The sequence below is a fragment of the Pyrgilauda ruficollis genome, unplaced genomic scaffold, assembly GCF_017590135.1.
Source record: "Pyrgilauda ruficollis isolate IOZ18807 unplaced genomic scaffold, ASM1759013v1 scaffold33, whole genome shotgun sequence".
NCBI lineage: Eukaryota > Metazoa > Chordata > Aves > Passeriformes > Passeridae > Pyrgilauda > Pyrgilauda ruficollis.
In genome coordinates, this window is record NW_024524711.1 from 5153569 (window position 1) to 5172521 (window position 18953).

An 18953-nucleotide genomic window follows, 5' to 3' on the forward strand; every position below is an offset into this window, starting at 1 on the left:
GATTTAATTCTTCCTAGGCACGCCCTTGCTGAAGCCAGCTGTGACGGCACAGTCGGCGTGGAGCGTGCTGCGCGACCAGCACCTGCCTGAGCACACAGCCTCCCCAGTAAGTGCAGCAGACAAGTCTGTACTCATCAGTCATTTCTGGTTTGGTTAGGAGCTACAACAAAAAGTAAAATCCATACTTGTGAGAAGTTGCAGCTGTTGGTCATCTACAACTGGCCAGGTTTTCTTCTGCCTGAGCTGCTGAATTGACGTGAAGAGTATGTTTTCTTTCCAAGAAAATGATCTGTTTTCCTAAGGTCAGCAATGTTTTTAAAAGGAGTACTCCAAAATATATGTTAAACTATGGCCTTAAGAGTGTAAATATGCTGCTTTTAGGGAGCTTGCTGTCTGCCCTTAAATAGATCTTAGCTCAATTCTAACTGGAAGAGAACAGCAGTCTCTCATCTAAACTTCTGCAGGGCCTCACTCCAGGCTAACGAGGGATTTTTCCAGCTGGGTCTTGAAGCCTCCAGGGATGGACATTTTTATGGGCAACCTGTTTTGCTGCCTGAAAATGGTTTTCCCTTATGTCCATATTTATTTTAAACAAACCATTTTTGCCCATCAGATTTCACTTTTCTCTCATCCAGCTCACAGTCATCCTGCATTAACATCTGGCAAAACTTTAAAAGTATATAAGTCCTTTTTACATTTGTCCCTTTTTTTCATGTGCTCCCAGTATCTCACTTAAAAATATGACAAAAAACATAGATGTGAATTTTCAGGGACTGTAAATGTAGTGTGAGAACTAACTTACCTAAATTTGCAAATAAGTTGCAGTGTCATGTTTTCAAATCTTTATTAAATGCTAAGGTTCTAATAATAAATTCTTATACTAACTACTGTAGCATTTTTTCAGTGTTGAGTCAAGTCAAAAATGTAGAGGTAAATTACCATTTCCATGAATGTTATATGATTTTGGTGATGTTTTCATAATCTTAAATTTCTATGTTTCTTTTAATTTTCTGGAAGTGGTTTGTGTAATTATTTTATATATCTTTAATTAACAGGGTTTGAAAACAACTTCACCTATACTACCTGGTAAGTGGTGGAAGCTTTTCTAATATTTTTTTTTTTTAAATACAGTTTTCCTACTGAACAAAAATTTGCCTGAACTTGGTGTTTGCTCTGAAGAAATCTAAGTATATTATCAAATATACTTGTATTATACTAAATATATTGTTACCTATGATATCTAAGCACCTTTAGTTTAGAAAGAACATGAACTGAAGCCTTTATGTTGCTGTATTAAATGGCACTGCAAGCTTTTGCTATAAATAGATGCTGTGTGGGATTTCAGCTATCCATACAAACTATGCAAAATAATAATCCAGATATGGAAAGCAGGAATATGTTGCTGTCACTGAACATTTACTTCATAAACAATTTTCAAGTTTCACTTTTAGGAAACGAGAAATTGTCTTTCAAAGCTTTATTTTTGTAAATATTTGCTGCCAGTTGTTGTCTGGGCTGTAATGACACGTGGCATTGCCACAGTGGTGACCAAGTGGATGTTACAGTGAGGGGTCTGTGTGTTTTCTAGATCGTCCTGAACGAAGCAACAAAACACCAACTGACATTTTACCTCAGATTTCTTTCTCTGGTTCCACTGACACAAGAGGTCAAGTTTCAGAATTTCCTGCAGAAGTAACAGAGATTGGTAATTACAATTCTTTTAAAATATAATCACTTGATGACTTAAACAGGGGATTCACTATCAGTACTGGTTTGGATAGCTGCTACTACTGCCACCCTCCAACTCACTGAGATGCAGAACCCAGACAAATAAGCCTGCCTGGTCTCTTCAGCAGTGCTGAAGAAGTTTTCCCCAGGATAAATGATTAAATAATTCTTCACTTTGAAAAAAAAGTGTATAAAAGTGTATAAAACATAGAATTTGTCAAATGGGTCATAATTTTTGTAAAGTTTTGTGCATTTTTGAAAACTTCCAGAAATAATACCTGATAACAGCCTAGGTATGCAGAGAAGGAGGAAAAAAAAAAGATAATAAAGGCTGTAATACTGTATTTAATGAAAAGTACTTTCCAGTGAGGTTTAAGTACTGAACTATAATATAATACAAATTCTTCACATTTGTATTTCCTACGGCCAGAGTGCCTTCAGAATTCCTTGTATTACAAAGTTGTTTTGTAGCCCTGAGAGTAAATGTATTAAGAGCTGAAGACATGTCTTAGTGATCTTCTGACTGCTGCCAGTCTTTGTGTCGTCCCGGCAGACAGAAGTATTAAATACATTTCTTTCCTTAGGTTTTGGTAACCGCTGTGCAAAGCCCAGGGGACCAAGAGAGCCACCCTCAGAATGGACATGATCCAAGAGCCAATGGACATACTATCAATAAATTATACTGGAAAACTCAAGTGCCGCTGAGAGCTAGAGAAATAGTGTTCCACTTTCCTGGGGGGCGACTAACACAGAGCAGTGTAGATCTAACTATCAATGGTACATTCTTGCAGTGCATCCCACGCAAAGCCTCACACACGGTTCACAACAGTGGATTCCAGTATTACAACCTTTTGCTGGGGCCATCTACCTGCCTTACTACACTTAGGAGAAAGTATTACATATGATTTATTTTGTAACTTCAAGTATTATTGCCTTAATGTCTTTTAACCCTGTTACACGCTGCTTGTAGACATATGTTAATATAGTAATACTTTTGACAGATTGTGTTTATGGACTACTTTTTGCTAACATTTGATTACCATGTATGCATTATTTTGTATATGTACAGGGCAAGTAAGTATATAATTTGATAAAGTTGCAATCATAAAATATTAACAGAAGATGTAAGAAATCTCTGCATGATCTAAATTTTTGTGTACCTTATTTGTAAGTTATTTGCCCTGAAGTTTTAGAAAATAGTTTCTGGGGTTTTTTACAAAAATTGCTGGACACACACAGCCAGAATTGCAGGTTAGCAGAGATAAAGATTGTAATGCATTTTGTAAATTGTAAGCAAAAGGTTATTTTTATATTATATACTGTTTAATTGTCAGACCTGATTTGTTCTGGTTTTCATCTGGTCATGGAGATTCAGTAAGTGCCTTGGAACAGTATTGAATTCTCTTAGCCTGTGTATGTTTCTTGAGTGTTTTGAGTTCATCTGGAATTAGATTATCTAAAAGATTTGTATGTTTCTTAGTATATTTGACCTGCCAGTAAAAGAGAAACCATTTTACATAATCAACACTCCTTAGTTTTCATTTTAATGTTTCATCAGTTGCAATCTTTAGAAAGTTCATCTCTATCACCTTTCTGTGTAGTAGGATTTTACAGTTTTAATACGGCGTGTTTCTTACTTGGGAAAACCAGAACACACTGCTAAAAGGACTGTTCAATACCACTGTCTTCTCTTACAGATGGGGAAAACAATTTATGTTGTTCAGCGACTGTGTATGTAAGAAAGCAACTTATATGAAGGTTCACCTGGAGCCCTTGCAGCTACACTGTATCTTGGCAATATATTATGTCAAGAGTTAATCCTTATAAGGATTCCTTACTTAAACTTTTCTGTAATACAATCTTTAAATTAAAGAAAGTAAAAATCTCACTCTGGGTGTTTTTACTCTTAGGAAAGAAAACTGTATCCAAAAGCCAAGTGTAACACAGTGAAGGATGGCAGTCTGGCTTAGCTTACAGATCTCATACTTGAACAGAACTCTGACACTCAGAACCTTATTTTTAGTAACTACTTTAAAAGTTCTGGCTAGCAAGAATGCCAGAGAAGCAAAGAAGAATGTTTAGAAGAAAATGTTCATTTTAGGTAGTGAAACTGTATTAATCTGAATTTAAGCTGGGAACATTGTCTGATCTGCTACTTGTACCTTTAGTGTGTCTGCTAAAAGAGAGCTAATGCCCCGACAGCAGTTCTGTTGTAACCTCCTGAAGGGATGCAACTTGCAATTACTGCCTGTGACTCTGGGTTTAATCACCATGTGCTTTGTACATGTGACAGACTGCCAAGCTGGGGAGCTCTTTCAAAGAACTGTGTGCACTATAAATACTTCCCATGGATGTAGTTTTGTAGTTATTCATTTAAAAATAAATAATTCAATGATATGTGCCATCTGGGATAATCTATATCAACTATATTTCTGACTTGTAAACAGTTCAGGCAGCTGGAATGTTCTGCAGTTGGCAGAATAAGGCTGGCCTGAACTTTGTCTTCCTTCCCTCGTGTTGCAGATGATTAGCTCAGACTTTCACTCTTACAGAGCTCCTGTGGGTTTATAAGGCAAGATGGGCTGTCAGCACCCCTGGGCAGTCCAAATCATTGGAACATTTGGGAAAAAAAGTTAAATAATAAAATTTCCAAATATGTTTTGGATGTACTTTTCAAGGATCCCTTCCATATTTGTCCACCAATACAACACAAATCTGTGCAGGTAGTAGATTTTCTGGTCTTCGCAGATAAAATTCAGTTAACAGCAAAGGCTGTCCCAAATCTGTGCACTACATACAGGTCATCTTGTTATGTTTAATTAAAGTACATCCAGGTTGATCTTTTTTTCCCCACTTTGTTTTGCACAGATTTGGATCATATTCCAGGCTGAGTTTGTCACAGAAAAAAACAAACTCAAAGAAAGGTTGCAGCCTTTCTTTGCTTTAGTGATAAAAAACTGCAATTGTCTGGTGTGGATTTCTGTTTATTTTGACAGAGCTGATTCACAACTTGCTGTTCTCTGCTTTGGGTTTTATATTTTCACCTATTGTATTTCAAGTAAGCTGGCAGTTTGAAAAGCAAGGTGAAACTTGCCCAATGTCATAACTTTGTGTAGCCACTCTTGGGGGTGGTGCAGAGATAACTGCAGCTCTGGATGCTTCACGCTCGAGAGTTTCACATCATAACTTTGAATTATTAACGTCTTAACAACTTCATCAAAAAAACCCTAGATCTTCCCTTGTGGTTTATTTGAAATGGAGTCTAAAAGGGTTTAAGCATTACATTGGCTTGCAAATTATCACTGAAGCCATTTTGTACATATATTGAAATCAATCCTGTATAGTTCCAGTCTTAAATGTTAGTTTTTTGAAAGCAGTCTGCAACTTTCATCTCTGAAGTGCAGCTTTTCAGGCATGGACATGATCACTGTAGCAAAGAAGCAGTAATGCTACTCAACCCAGCTACTTTTATTAATAACTGCTGCATTGGCTTGTTTGTCCTTCAGTATTTTTCTAATATACCATTTTTTTTTCTAAAGGTATTAATATTAAATTAAATCATGCAGTGAATTATCACATCAAAAGAATGTGTTCTCTGTGTTTTAGAAATGTGAATTCTCAAGGCTCAGAAGAAAGCTGACCTCTACTAATACCATTGCTTATCTCTGTAACTCAGCATATTTAAGGTTGTGCATTGATTTGACAAGGTAACATTCTATTTTGGTAGTAACTGGAGCATTACACCAGCATTTTTATTTCTTATCTGCTAGGAAAACCTGCTGTGTTTACACATAATTTTCCTTAAAGAAATTTCTAACTTGGGAACTGGGCAGAACAATTAAAATCTCAAAGAATTACCTCTGGGTTTTTGTATACTGGAATCTTGGATTGGGTTTCTTTGGAGATAAATCTCTAACAGAATGAGTGAGATCAAGTGCAATGCAGAGACTGGGCAGTGTGATAACCCTGTGCTGCTTGGAGCAGTTGCTTGTAGCTGCAGGTCAGACTGTTGGGAAGCACCCAAACACAAAGCTCTTTCCTGCAGCACAACCCTGACATGCTGCAGACAGAGAGAGGGAACCTAGCAAGAGAGGGTTGGACTGGGCAAAGACTAGCAATGAATATCGCCTTCAAAAGGGGATTTTGAAGAGGAACAAGGAGTTAAGGACTTCAGACAATGGAACTGAACAACCAGATACAATTACACACAACTAAGGCTGAGAATTTTCTCAAGGCTTAAGGGAGGAGTAACATCTCTGCAGTATAAACACACAAGTCACAATTCCTACAGCCCACTGCCAAAGAAGGGCCTTTCTCACAATCTCAAAATGCTCTTCAGCTCTTGAGAAGCTGAAGAAGCTTCTAAGGGAGGTTGTCTGTGTGGTCTGAAGAGCAAGGCTAAATGCATGGAACACATGAACCTAGGACTGAGCATAGCTGGGGCCAGCCAGCACAACGCACCGACTGCTCCGGAGCCCTCGGAGTATCTAAAGCCTTTGAAACAGCAAGGCTGTGAAGTGGTTAGTAACAGGCTTAGTGACATCCAGTAATGGCCAGGCTCTCTGATGGGACTTTTCCTACTTAAGCAAAACACAGGTTTGTCAAGTGTTGGCTCAAACAGAACAAGAAAATAACTGTTTTCTTGGCTGCATGCTGTTGTACCCTCGAGATTTTTATCAAATGCTTCACTTCATTGCTTCTAAGACCACATGGCAAAAGCTTAGTATTTGCAGCCTTAGAGCAGTGAGTAAATAAAATGTTGTTTGCTCATCTGTTGAGTTGTAGTTGCTGTAACAGTCGATTTCTTTAACAACTTGACTCTTGCTTATGAAATTATATTTTGTCTGCATCAAGCACTATGGTGAAGTCAAGGTGAGAAATCAGTTTTGCATTTTGGCTTAAATCCTGCAAAGTTACATACCCTGTGCATGTAAACAGCTGTGGTGAGCTCAATGCAGGTATTCATCCACGGGCGTTGTGTGTTCGTGTTTGCAGTTCTGGGGCACTCGTAAGGACAGGGGTTAGCTCTGCTTCAGGCACTGCAGCTCCACAGATTTCAGCTGGTGAGGTGGAAGTTGTCTTTCACATCTATAATTCCCACTTTCATCCACAGAGTTACAGTCCTTAATAAAAGATCACAGGCAGGTAAAAAATTTGATCTTTTGGGTAGGTAGTGCCACAATCTCACAGACAGCTTGACTGTCAAGTCAAAAGAAGAGCCAGACTTGGATCAAAGATGATCCCATTTTTCAAACATGGAGTATCAAGACTGCTGAGCTTTTCTGCTTACTCTACTCTTTACCAGAAGACACCTGGTGTGTGGTTCCATCCCAGTATATATTCCACCTGCTACAGCTCTGGCCTAATGTTAAATGGACCAAGAAACCTAATCATAATCAGAGTTTTTTCAAGTCTTTTGCTACATTTGTTCAAATTTTTATTTGCTTTCTTGCTGTTTTCACATTAAATGGTAAATTAATTGTTCAAGTGAGCCTGGAGAAGCGGGCAGGAAGATACAAACCTTGTGAGGAAATATGCCAGCTCTGGTGTCTACTGGTTTTATTTGCTGCATCTCCAAAATGTATATGCTTTATGGTGAATATTTAACTTTATAATGTCAATTACACATTTTATCAGCCCTGCCCAGTGCACTTCTCATCTTAGGGTTTCAGTCTTGCCTGCACTGAACACTATTTTGCTGTAAGTGAAGGAAGGTTGGGCCTGGTACATTCTAATTCCACATGTTACTCTGGTATCTGGACACAACTGAACCCACCAGTGAAAGGCTGGCAGTTTTGTTAAAAAAATAGTAATGTAGCTTCTGATCTGTTTCATTAGAGACAATCAAAAGCTAAAATAGCCATCCCTGTGAACTCCAGTAGGGAATCTAGGGCTACCTTTCCCATTGATGTGAGTGGCCCATACCATCAGGCTTTTCTGAAAAAGCACTTGTACACTGGATTTTATAAAAGTTAGTTAAAAAATTACTCATTACTCAGGTCATGAGATTTGTGGAGAGTAATGTGTGAGCACTTCAGAAGTGAAGCAAGTTGCCTGGATAAAGTGATCTGAAGAATGGTCTCTGCTTGGTGTGTGGTAAAAAGTGCATCTGGCAGAGTTGGGAAGAACAAGGAGCACATAATGCCAGAGGAGAGGAGGTGGGAAGAGCTGAACTGTAGCAAGCACAAGGGGGAAACTGTCTTTGCTTGTGGGTAATAAAAGGCTGATGTGAACTTGTTAAGCAGGTTCCTGGTTTTGTAAGCTCCTCACAAGGGCAGAGGTGTGGTTGGGTAACAGGAATGCAGCACCAGGAAGACACTTCCTTAAAGAAATTGTTGTGTTTGAGTTTCCACTCAAATCTGCAATTGAGTATGAGCCTCTTGCATTTTGACTGATCAGGCCCAGCAAAGATTTGTCTCCCACTCCAAGGAGGGAGAAAAAGAAGGATAATAACCTAATAAGGATAAACTGACCCTTGAAACATCCTGGAGTGGGTGGGAGAGGTGGAGATGTGAAGAATGTTTAATTCACTAAGCAATCTCTTGCCAGGGATTTTGGGACCTCAAAGTGATACCTGAACTTTGTGTTACCATTGCCAGGCAATGAATACATCTTTGTCTGCCTGTTGACATGTAAATCGCTGGTAAGAAGGAAGCAGTGCAAGTAATTATTTTTATAATACAAATCAACTTTTATTATACATTAGGACTAGTGAGACACCTGACAGCTCTGAAAAAAAAGTGTTGCTAAGCAGCTCTTTCCCCTTCTGTGGCATCAGACAGCAAATTCATACCAGTTCATTGATGCTGGAAAGAACACTCAAGTGTATTTTTTCCCTTAAATCTACCCTTTTTGGAAATAAATTTTCAGACCCTACAAAATATTTCTACAGATAAATTAGTTCTTCACAGTTTGGATACTGAAGGGTGGTCAGAGTTCTCCTGAATTTACTTCTCTGCCACTACTGCCTTTCATGTGTTTCGTTTAGAAGGGAACGCTCATTTAGGCAGCTATTCCTCAGCAGGGAGGGTGGTCTCAGACTCCCTGATTCATAGGAAAGGGGGTGTCTAGTCTTACAATTTAAAAAAATTAAATATATTCAGGCCTCCTTTGGAGCTCATGCAGCTGCCAGCCTCCTCTGGGTGCTAAGCTGGAATGGCTACATGAGCCAAAAGGACTCTGAAAGATGTCCATGGTAGTCCTCAAGGCTGAGCGTAGCCCTGTCCAAAGGAGGGGTTTGGCTCCAAGAGACACAGCTCTGCTCTTGGGCCTGTCTGCAGTCCCCAGATCACAGGGACAGGTTTTGGGAGGGAGCAGCCTTTGTCACTAAACCAAATGCTTTGTGTTTCAGCTGCTCAGGGCTCCTCTCCTCACCACTTCTGGAACATGTTGATGTGCTCTAGGAACTCCCCATAACTCAAAAATGCATAGGTGCTCTTACAGACCACATCACACGCCTATCTAATTTATATTTTAAACCATGAGACACATCCTCACTTTGCTAGAGACCAAAGTATGTGTAACAGTAAGGTCCAGAAAGAGGGCACTGGAGTATGTCACTGCTTGTAAATTCACTGCACACTTCAGTTACACAACTCAGAAGGCTGGCTGGAGTTTTTATTAGAATTTTTATCTTAATGATGTTTTGTAGATACATCAAGCAAACACTTTTCAGTGTCTCTTCTTTCAGTGATTAAGAATGTGTGAAGACTTTTTCCATCTGCTTCTTCCTCTCCCTTCCCATTAACTCTGAGCATCAGTAGGAATCAGCATGAGGGAGCTGACTTGGAGCAGCCTCTGGGCCAGAGTCTGTGGTCAGATGACAAATCTGTCCTGCACGCTTGCTGGAAGTGGGGCTATCCACCATGTAGGCTCAGCATTCCTGCCTCTAAGCCAGGGCAAGACTGTACAAGTAACAAGGCAAGACTGTACAAGTAACAATCACAACTGTGATTTCACATGAACAGGCTGGGAGGAGCCTGCTCATCTCCCATTTCCAGACTGTGATCTGAGGCTGATAGTGATGTATTAGATTTACACTGAAGTTATTCCATCTAGCCTGAGTGAATCCCAAAGCCCCTAGCTGCCATCCAGTACATATATTTAAATATTTTTGGGTGACTTTACACTGTGAGATGCTTTCCTAATGCCATGGTCTAGAAATTTCAGGTGCAATCATCTTCCAGTTACATTGGTACATCAGAGAAAATCCGAGGAGATTACGGCAAAAGCATTTTTACTTTCAACACTTTGTCTTAAACTGTTTCCCAGAATCACAGTGACCACTGATCTGAAGAGCTGCTGCCTCCACTGTGGAGTGAAATTTGTGAATAGACAGAAAGCTCTTTATTGTGGATTTTTCCATTAAGATGTTTATGTGAGCAAGAAGCTGAAGTGAGCAGTGAAAGATTAGCTGCTACATATAACTAGCTGTTTGTTTGCTTTTTATATATACACTTACAAATATAAACTGCTACTTTGCAAATAAGTGTCTGTACCAAAGACACAAGACCTGAATGTCCTAGAACTAAATGTACTCCAAATCAAGGCCAGGTTGGATGGGACTCTGATCCACCTGGTCTAGTGAGAAGTGTCCCTGCCCATGGTAGAGGGGGCTGGAATGAGATGATCTTTAAGGTCCTTTCCAACCCAACCATTCCATGACCATTCTTTGATCTGTTTATCATTCCATAAGCCTTTATGGATTGGAAAAAGAAAAGCCATCAGGAAATCCATAGGGATTTCAGTTCATTGACTTGAACTCTTTGGCAACAATAAAAGGCATGCATACCTCATAGAACTGCTCGTTAAGGAATAACAATGGAGATAACATCTCCATATGTAAGGAAATACAGTTTTGCTTGGCTTGCATCCTCTTGCTTTCATACTGATTTTCATAATTATGTATCTTTTGTATTGAAAAATTCTAAAGATCTTTCAAATAGTCAAGAAGCTATGAAGACAAGAGCTAAGCAAATTACCTTTTCAACTGCAAGCAGATATCATTTAAAATTGTGCATATCAAGACCTTCCATTTTGCTCCATTGTTGTGATTGTTACTACATTTCAAAAAATAAATATTGGAGCTGGGGTGTTTAACATGTTAAACACAAGTGAGAAAACCAGTTCTAAAGACTAAAGAGCTGTTACAGCAGTAGTCTGTAGCTGTTTGAAAAAACATTAAACAAGAAGCAAGTACTGTAGGTCCTCCCTGAAGTGTAAACTCCTTTTTGTGGTTTTTATGGATTCTGTAAAATGTTGGCAGACGAACAGTGTAATAAAAACCATGAGTGTCCCCAGTTGTCTGCTCTGCCACACTGCCAAATGTCTAACCCACCACCCCTGAGCAGTCAGCAGAGGCATCTGCTGCTTCTGAGGGGAAAAAAGGCTTTTTGGGATAATGCTGCCTTGGTTACTGGTTTGATCAAAGATGCTGGGCTGCACATTCCCATTGCTCAGGCGTGGGGACACTGTCCCTTGTGAAGGACAAGGGCAGGAGGGGGCAGTTCTTATCCCCCTGCAGCAAGGCTTGTCATGCTGTCAGCAGCTCCCAGTTATGAGCCAAGTTAGTCCCCAGTGTCTCGTTTAGTTCAATTGTTTGGGTGGTAATTGCAGAAGCATTTGGATACGTCACTGGTTGTTCTGAAAACCCTGACTGTGGAAAATGAAGCTTTTCTAAAATAAATCAGACTTTTACATGATGAGATCACCTTTGTCAGTACAGTTCTGTGCACATAAGGCTAGTTTTCACCTCCATTTCCAAAGATGAATTAACTGACTTTCAATGAGTTTGAAGAAAAAATGAATATTAAAAATTACAGTTAGCTAATTTTGCAGACAAAAACCAGTGTAAAGATGTCTAAGTGTTATCAAATGTTTTCAATTTACACTTGGCACAATTACTTCCATGCTTGACTTCAGAACTGAGCAGATGCCAAACCAAGGAAGTAAGCACATGGAGAGCAAACTGTTGGAATTATAAAAAGATTAAATAACATTTCTGAAAGCTATTTTTCTCTTTGGAGACCTGAGTAAGTCCACAAAACTTAAGAGTAAAGTTAAGAGTACAAAGCCAAAACACTGTAACTCAACCTGTGTACAGCATTGACATTCAGCTTTTTATTTTATAGAGGATGTCTGAAATGATTCTAAGTTTAGGTGAGCATATACACTAATTTGTTTAAATAAATGCTTTGATTAATAACAATTTATATCAGCATTTCATAATTATCCTAATTAAAACAGCAAAGCACTTGCAATAAGCAGGCTAATAACATGGAAAGCTTATTCTTAATGCATGTTGGATACTGTACTGCTTTGACATTTTTACTGTCATGGTTTTGCCTCATTTTGGTCTCCATGGTCTAGAAAGTCTTCATGGATTTCCCTAAGTGCATATAAAACTATAGACAAAAGTATATTCATATAATTTCCATAGTCAGTTTCAAGGCTTCTGCTGAAAGCATTGAGCTCTCTGCTCTCTGTGTGTGGGGTGCTGCCAACACCTCAAGGACTGAACCCCACAAAGACCCCCAGTTCACACTGCTCTCTCTCTGTAGAGGACTTGTGACATGAGACACTGCTGTATTTCTGTGTAGCAGTTCGGTTTGGGGCAGTGTTTTGACAGTGTTTCTCGAGATTGTATCACTTCACATATATATTTCACTCTTCAATTAACATCAGAACAGATTTCTGATTCTGTATTTTACACAAGCTAGACTGCTTGTATTTGCCCCCTTTTTGTTAAAGACACTATTTTTTCTGAAGCAGTTTTGGTGTTTCTCATTTTGTCTATCTTATTCAGGAGCATCTGCCTGGGATATATGCACCAGCAGCCAGAGGTTTAATTAAAGTAAAAACAGGTAGTAAGGAAGACACCCTGAAATTTAGTTTTAATGCTTTGGAATGTGTGCTCACCATAGGTATGGTGGAACACTTTAATGTATCTGTGTGATTGGTGACAAAACAAATGACAGGGACAACACCCTCCCTCTAATGCCCGTACAGCAGCACGACTGCAGGAGCTGAAACAGAGCCGGCTTCTCAATTTCAAGCACCCTGCAATTTCCTCTGCTGACAAATGGGTATGAGATAGCAGCAGCAAACCTCCAAACATTAGTCACACTGCTTTCCAACAAGCAACAATTACATGTAATAGGTACTCTGTCATCTTGCTCCAGCTGAATTTTATAAAGAATTCACTAATAAAAACTTGGCTTATGCTTACAAGCTCAATAAGCTACTTCAGAAAGCACAGGAAACAACTTCAGCTTGACTTGAGTTTAGTAGCATATCGTCAGCTGTTAAAGTTTGCTGCACATTTATAAGTTTATTTGTCAGTTTTAAATCAAGTGTTGGGCTATGAGTTCTTTCACCAGTTTTATCTTTGCATCTATTTTCATATTGCTGGGTTGCATTACAATTCAATGCATTTTTAAGACATCTCAGCATATCCAATATGAAGGTCAGAAATATGAACTGTCTGAATTATTAACATTGATGTAAGTGCACATATCAAGATATTCAGCTATTTATACAGCTATCCAGCCTCATTAGCCTAATAGGTCTTGCTAATTTTGCTGCATGGACAAAAGTGATGTACTCTTTCACAGAGGTTGTGGTCAAGCTCCTTGAACCAAAACCAAGGATTTACTCTAGTTAAAGAACAAAGAAATGCTGCTCTTCTGTTACTCAAAGCCCCTAAAAGCAAGAGGTGAAAATATGATTCTGACTTATGTGAAGTTTGAGTGACCTTAATATACTGTTGACTTGGGATCAATACTGGGATAGAAGTAAGGTGAAGTTGGTTGTAAAGCCCGTGAAGTTGAGACAGTGCCATGAGGTGCCTCAAATTCTCATTCTAGAGTCACCAGAATCCAGTTTCCATTAGGGACTGGTATGTAGGGATACCAATGGCCTGGTGTGCATATTGTGGCACATAATTGAGACAAAACTACTGATTTGGACTAAGGCGGATGGGTCACCTTTACTTAACCTGGAAAAGAGCTGTCCATTAAAATGCACAGGTTTTTGTCACCCGCTGACACAAAATTTCTGAGGGGAGCTGAAGGTGACCTTCATACTCAGAGGCCCACTCTAGTTTACCAGCCTATGTACACATGGGTAGATTTGTACCTCGATTTCAGGATGGGATTGGAGGTGAGTTGACTATTCCTTTGACACATGTGCCATTTCCCCCATGAGGCCCAGAAATACAGTTTGAGGATACACTCTTACAGTAGTGGAAATTTAAACATCTGAGGAAAAGGCAGAGTTGTCTGAATACAGGAAATCTATTCTTTGCTGCTGTTGAGATGAACACTGAATTGCATTCAACCTGCTTTACAATTTCAAAAGAAACAAAGGAGGAGATAGCCCAAGCACTAGGAGCTTACTCTGAGGCTCATCAGTGGCAGCTCAAATGAAAATGCTTTGTGGAGCAAAAAAATCGAAACTTAAAACCTTGTTTGCCTGCTGATACATCGTGTACAGAACTTCTCAGAGCAATTTCATCTGGCTGCCATCTGCCAGGTTCGGTGTAATGTGGCAGCGACTCTGTTCTCCCCGCGGCAACTGACCAGAGCAGGAGCCCGGCAATGCGAACACTCCAAAGAAACTTTCACGCACATCCACGATGCTTCCTGCTGGCACCAGAACCTGGGGGAATTTCAGTCTGCTCCTGAACCGCGGCTATGGCAGCTTAAGTGGCCAAAGGATGGAGTGGGGGGCTCCTGTTTGGGACACTGAGCTCAAATCCCTTCCCTGAGGCTCGGCGGTCAGTGATGCCCTGGTGACAGACACCCGGCTGTCCCGGCGGGCTGGCACCGGCACCTGGCACGGGCTGAGCGCGGCAGCCTCTGCCCTGCTCCCGCCAGGCCCTCCGCGGCTTCCGAGCTCCATCCGAGCCCCTCCAAGGGTGAGGGGAGCGTGGAGAACTCGGGTGCGGAGAGCGCCGAACGAACAGCGCCCCGGCCCCGGAACATCCCGAGAGACAGGGACATCGCCTCCCGGGGTAAATCCACCGGGAACGGCGATAGTCCAGACATTCCTTATTCCCAAACAAGCGCCCTTCCCAGGAACAGCCCGCGGGCTGCGGGGCCGCGAGATCCCGTCAGCCGCTCCCAGAGCAGAGAAGCCCAAAACCTGAGGTGTTAACGAAACCCCCGGGATGCGCCGGGGTCCAAACCTTCCTCATTCCCAAGCAAACGCCTTCCCCAGCAGCGCCGCCTCTCCCCGGCCCGGTCCCCGCCGCGCTCCCCTCACGCCGCCCCCGCGCGCCCTGCGCACTCAGCCGAGCCACCGCCCCCAATCCCCTGAGAGCCCGCCCCCTCTCTCGGCCTCACGATTGGCCGCTCTCGCTGTCTGTCCAGCGCCACCCCGGCCCATTGGGCGAGGCCATGGCACTACCCCGCCCCCGGCGCTATCGGTTGGGGCGAGCCGAGAGTAAATAGACGCCGGAGCCCAAGATGGCGGATCCTTCCAGTCCCGGTCGTGGCGCGGCGCCCCCCGAGCAGGAGCTGCTCGGCGCCAAGACGGCCCCGGACGCGAAGGGTTCCCGTGGATCCCAGCCGGCCGCCAAGAAGGTGAAGGGAGCGGAGGAGCGGAGCCTGAAGGGCGCTAAGCGCGTCAACGGTGAAGGGGGCGGCGGTGGCGGGAGCGCCAAGCAGCCGCTGCCCGCGGTCGTGCCCAGCTACAGCGGCCCCGGGCCGTGGGGCTTCGCCGCGCTGCCCTCGGGCCCCTCGGCGGGCGCGGGGGGCTTTGCGTTCCCTTCCCCGCTGTCCCGGAAGCTGCTGCCGCCCGCGGTGCTGCTGCCGCCGTCCGCCTCCCCCTCCTCGTCCCACCCGCAGCACCAGCACCGCCACCACCGGCACCGCCTGGCGCTGGCGGCCGAGGCGGGAGGCGGCGGCGGCAGCGCCAAGCCCAAGAGACCCAAGGAGAAGCGGGACAAGGAGAGGAGGAAGCACGGGGCGCTGCCCGTTGTGGCGGCGGCGGGAGATGGCGGCGGTGCCCTGAGCCGGGAGGAGAACGGGGAGGTGAAGCTGCTGTTCCCGAAAGGTGAGCGGCGGGGCAGCGCCGGCAGCGGGGCGGGAAGGGAGGGCGGCAAGGGGCGGCGAGCGCGGGGGGCTCGCTGGAGCTGCCCGGCGGCAGCGGGAGGTGGCTGCGACCCGGGCCGGGGGCTGCGGGCAGCGCTGCACCCGGTCACACATCGCTGGCCTTGTGCGGGTTCGTGGGGAAGGCAGCGGCGGCTCAGTCCGCCGTCAATCCTGTCAAAAAAGGGGGTGTGGAATTAGCGATGGCGTCAGCCAGAAGCTGCCAGAGGCCTTAGGTTTTCTTACCTATTAGGGAAATGAGGATGCCGAGTAATTTATTAGAAATGTGCGAACAAAACTGAATTGGGGAAAAACCGAGAACGTGTTGCAAAAAATCGCCGTAATTTAAAAATGAAATCGTAAATCATCTCATTTCTTAGGCTGTTAATTTTTACAGGCTAAGTCATTGAGTACTATTTAAAATGCAGTTAAAATTTAGATACTTAGACTTTTGAAATCTCATGTAATTGCTGCTGCTGGCGTTCTTTATTTTTTGAAGATCACATCTCCCAAGGAATGCTCGAGGCCTTCAGGATAAGGGGAGGAATGCTGGGTTAGTTCATTAGTGGTGCTGGACAAAAATGGCCAGACGAGGTAGGACAAGATGTCAGGCAAGAGTCTTGCTTGGATTCCTGCTGTGGTGAACAGTAAATCTTGGGAACTAAAAGACAATACATGAATATATGATGACAGTACAAGAATACAGGCTTTTATTTCTAGTGTGTCCTTTCCCAGTCTCCAGTGACCTTAAACCAGATGTTGATGCTTTTATATTTACAGTGAAATATGAGAAATTTGAAATGTACACTCCATTACCTAGTTTAATCAAGTTTCCTTTATTTTAAAGGAAAGCTAAATTACAGCTGTTGTGTAAATTTAGGTTACTTTGATTGTGGCCTATACCTGTAATTACAGGATCAGCCAAGCTTATAGAGAAATATCAATATGCCTTTTTGTCTACTGATTAGGTTGTCTGGGCTGCCTTACTTAATTTTCCACTAATTTCCATGAGCATCTTAGTCTATGATTCACTTACCATTGAGGGTTTTGTTTTTTTTTTATTTACTTGGATCTTGATTGGTGATGTACAAGTGGGTTTTAAGAACGTAATTTTAGTGCTTTCAAGTGTTCCATTTTAGGGCTTTTCCCCCCTTTGTTCCTGTCCAAAAGGTGACTGGGAAAAAGCCTTTAGAAATGTTGCTCATTGCCTGTTTGATGTTGGTGAAGTCATTTTGTCTTCAAGGATAGCTGCTAAGAATCTCACCCAATATCCTTCTTGCAAAACTGTGTAATTAATAACCGTATGTGCCCCAATTGCTGTAGTGACCTACCAGTGTTAGAGTCATGTTAGTAAATCTTGGAATCATATTATAATAACAAGATGAAATATTCTTTCACATTGGTTAAAGAAATTGGCGCTGATAGTGTTAACTGAATAACTGATGATTTGTCTTTAAAGAGGAGATTCTGCACCCTGTATCTGGAAAAGATACTTTTCTCAGAGGTTATGTACTCACAGGCACAATTTTTTTCTTTTTAGTTGCTGAGTGCTCACAACAGATTTTTTTACCTTATATTTTTTCCTTGAAAACTTATCTACATGCAACAAATAAATTTTCAAAGGCAAGCGATACCTGTTTAGTATCTGAGTCTACAGATTTCTGTTTAGAGGAAGTAGTTTCTAAAACTAAAATTTTGTGGCATAGCTTCCAATATAAAAGAAGAATTTTATTTTAATTAAACTGTATATTTTTGCAGAGAAGGCTGTGAGAAAGTGAAGGATGCACTGAGTCTTCCTCTGAGAGCTGCCAGCCTTTCAAAAGTGATTCAGTATTTGTAGATTAAAGAACAGGTTTGTGCTGTTAATGCTGTGAATAATTTACTTTGCAGAGAGGAAAGGGAAAAATGCAGTTATGATGCAGGGAGAAAAGAATGGCTGGGGGGCAGGCACATGGAATCCTAAGTACAGAGGAAAGCTAGGAATGACATATTAAGGTGGGTGGAATAGTCAGGACTTGTGCATTGGGAGTGCTGAAGCTACAGACTAGAAAAAGATACCAGAGGGACTGTGGTTGCAGCATATAATAAGTGAATGTGGAATGAATTTGAAATACTGACAGGAAAGAAAAATAGCAGGCAAAAGCAGTATGGAGGTGATTCTGGTCTTGTTTCAGGGCGAAAGATTATACTTCGGTGCTGTAGAAAAGGCCAGGAAGTAAGGATAGAAGGAGAATGAAAATTTTAGGCAGCCTACAGGGTGGAATTGAACAACATGGGTAAACTTAGACAATTTGGGGTAATTATGAAAAACTGAAAGGCTTGCACATACAGAATATATGAGGGGCAGGGGAGTAGGAATAAAATATTCTCCTTCAGGTGTAGTGAGCTGAGTTTGTGGAAGCTGTCATCAGTGCATTCTAAAAATCAGCCTCATGGAGGCTAGTCAGTCTCTTGATCCTGGAGTCTGCAGTTAGAAAACCTTTCTGCTTCTGGTGCAGTGGAGAAGGAGCAGCAGTGTGGATTTGATGGTATTGATTGTTTTTCTCTGCTAGCATTCAGAACTGATACTCATGCCAGTGTTGCACCTGCCAGAAGGACAATTGTGCCAATGGAGAGACTAGAGGTACAGAGGCAGGAATGCTAAGAGATAAGCTGGTGGAATGGGTGAGAGTTCCTTGGTCATTTTGAGGCTCTGAAAATGGAAAAAGTCCATCCTCCTGTTTGCAGCTAAAAATGGACATGCATTGCAGGTGGGTACATGGGATGGAGTGGAATTCCCAGTCATTCCAGTACCTGTAAATGAGGAGGAGTTGTGTTTCTGATCAGCAAGCTGTGTGCTTTGCTGCACAGAGCTTTTAGGGTGTGAGGAGAAAAAGCTTTGTGAGAGACGGGGGACCTGCACAGATTTCAATACTAGAGAAAATAAGAAGCAAAGCTAGAGGAATCAGGAGAAGAATAGCAAAATTTCTCATGAGATTGTTAGGACTGTGGTATAGAGAAGATAATACAGGTAATCAGGGTGTGCAGTGATGTGAAGTGAATGAATGTTGTATCTGGCCTTGAATTCTCAAGCAATTGCATTTGCAATTGCAATAGTAGCAATTGCCTTTTCCTAATTTTAGTTTAATTATGGTA

At 42.1% G+C, this 18953-nt stretch overlaps 2 protein-coding genes across 4 annotated transcripts in view; both read left to right on the plus strand.

The window, feature by feature from the left end:
* The window catches only part of PTPN12 (protein tyrosine phosphatase non-receptor type 12), a 69729-nt gene extending 66113 nt beyond the window's left edge, over positions 1 to 3616 (plus strand). The window contains exons 15-18 of the mRNA XM_041474611.1: positions 18 to 106; positions 1056 to 1086; positions 1589 to 1705; positions 2313 to 3616. Coding sequence (XP_041330545.1) covers positions 18 to 106; positions 1056 to 1086; positions 1589 to 1705; positions 2313 to 2374 — 299 coding nt within the window. The 3' untranslated portion in view covers positions 2375 to 3616. The remainder of the gene's footprint in view (positions 1 to 17; positions 107 to 1055; positions 1087 to 1588; positions 1706 to 2312) is intronic.
* An 11551-nt stretch (positions 3617 to 15167) lies between these two features.
* RSBN1L (round spermatid basic protein 1 like) overlaps positions 15168 to 18953 on the plus strand; it is a 49139-nt gene continuing 45353 nt past the window's right edge. For all 3 annotated transcript variants that reach the window (XR_005955719.1, XM_041474559.1, XM_041474560.1), the window contains exon 1: positions 15168 to 15783. Coding sequence is in view for 2 of the 3 variants with exons in the window: in XM_041474559.1 (XP_041330493.1) it covers positions 15195 to 15783 (589 nt within the window). In the remaining variant the exon portion in view is untranslated. The remainder of the gene's footprint in view (positions 15784 to 18953) is intronic.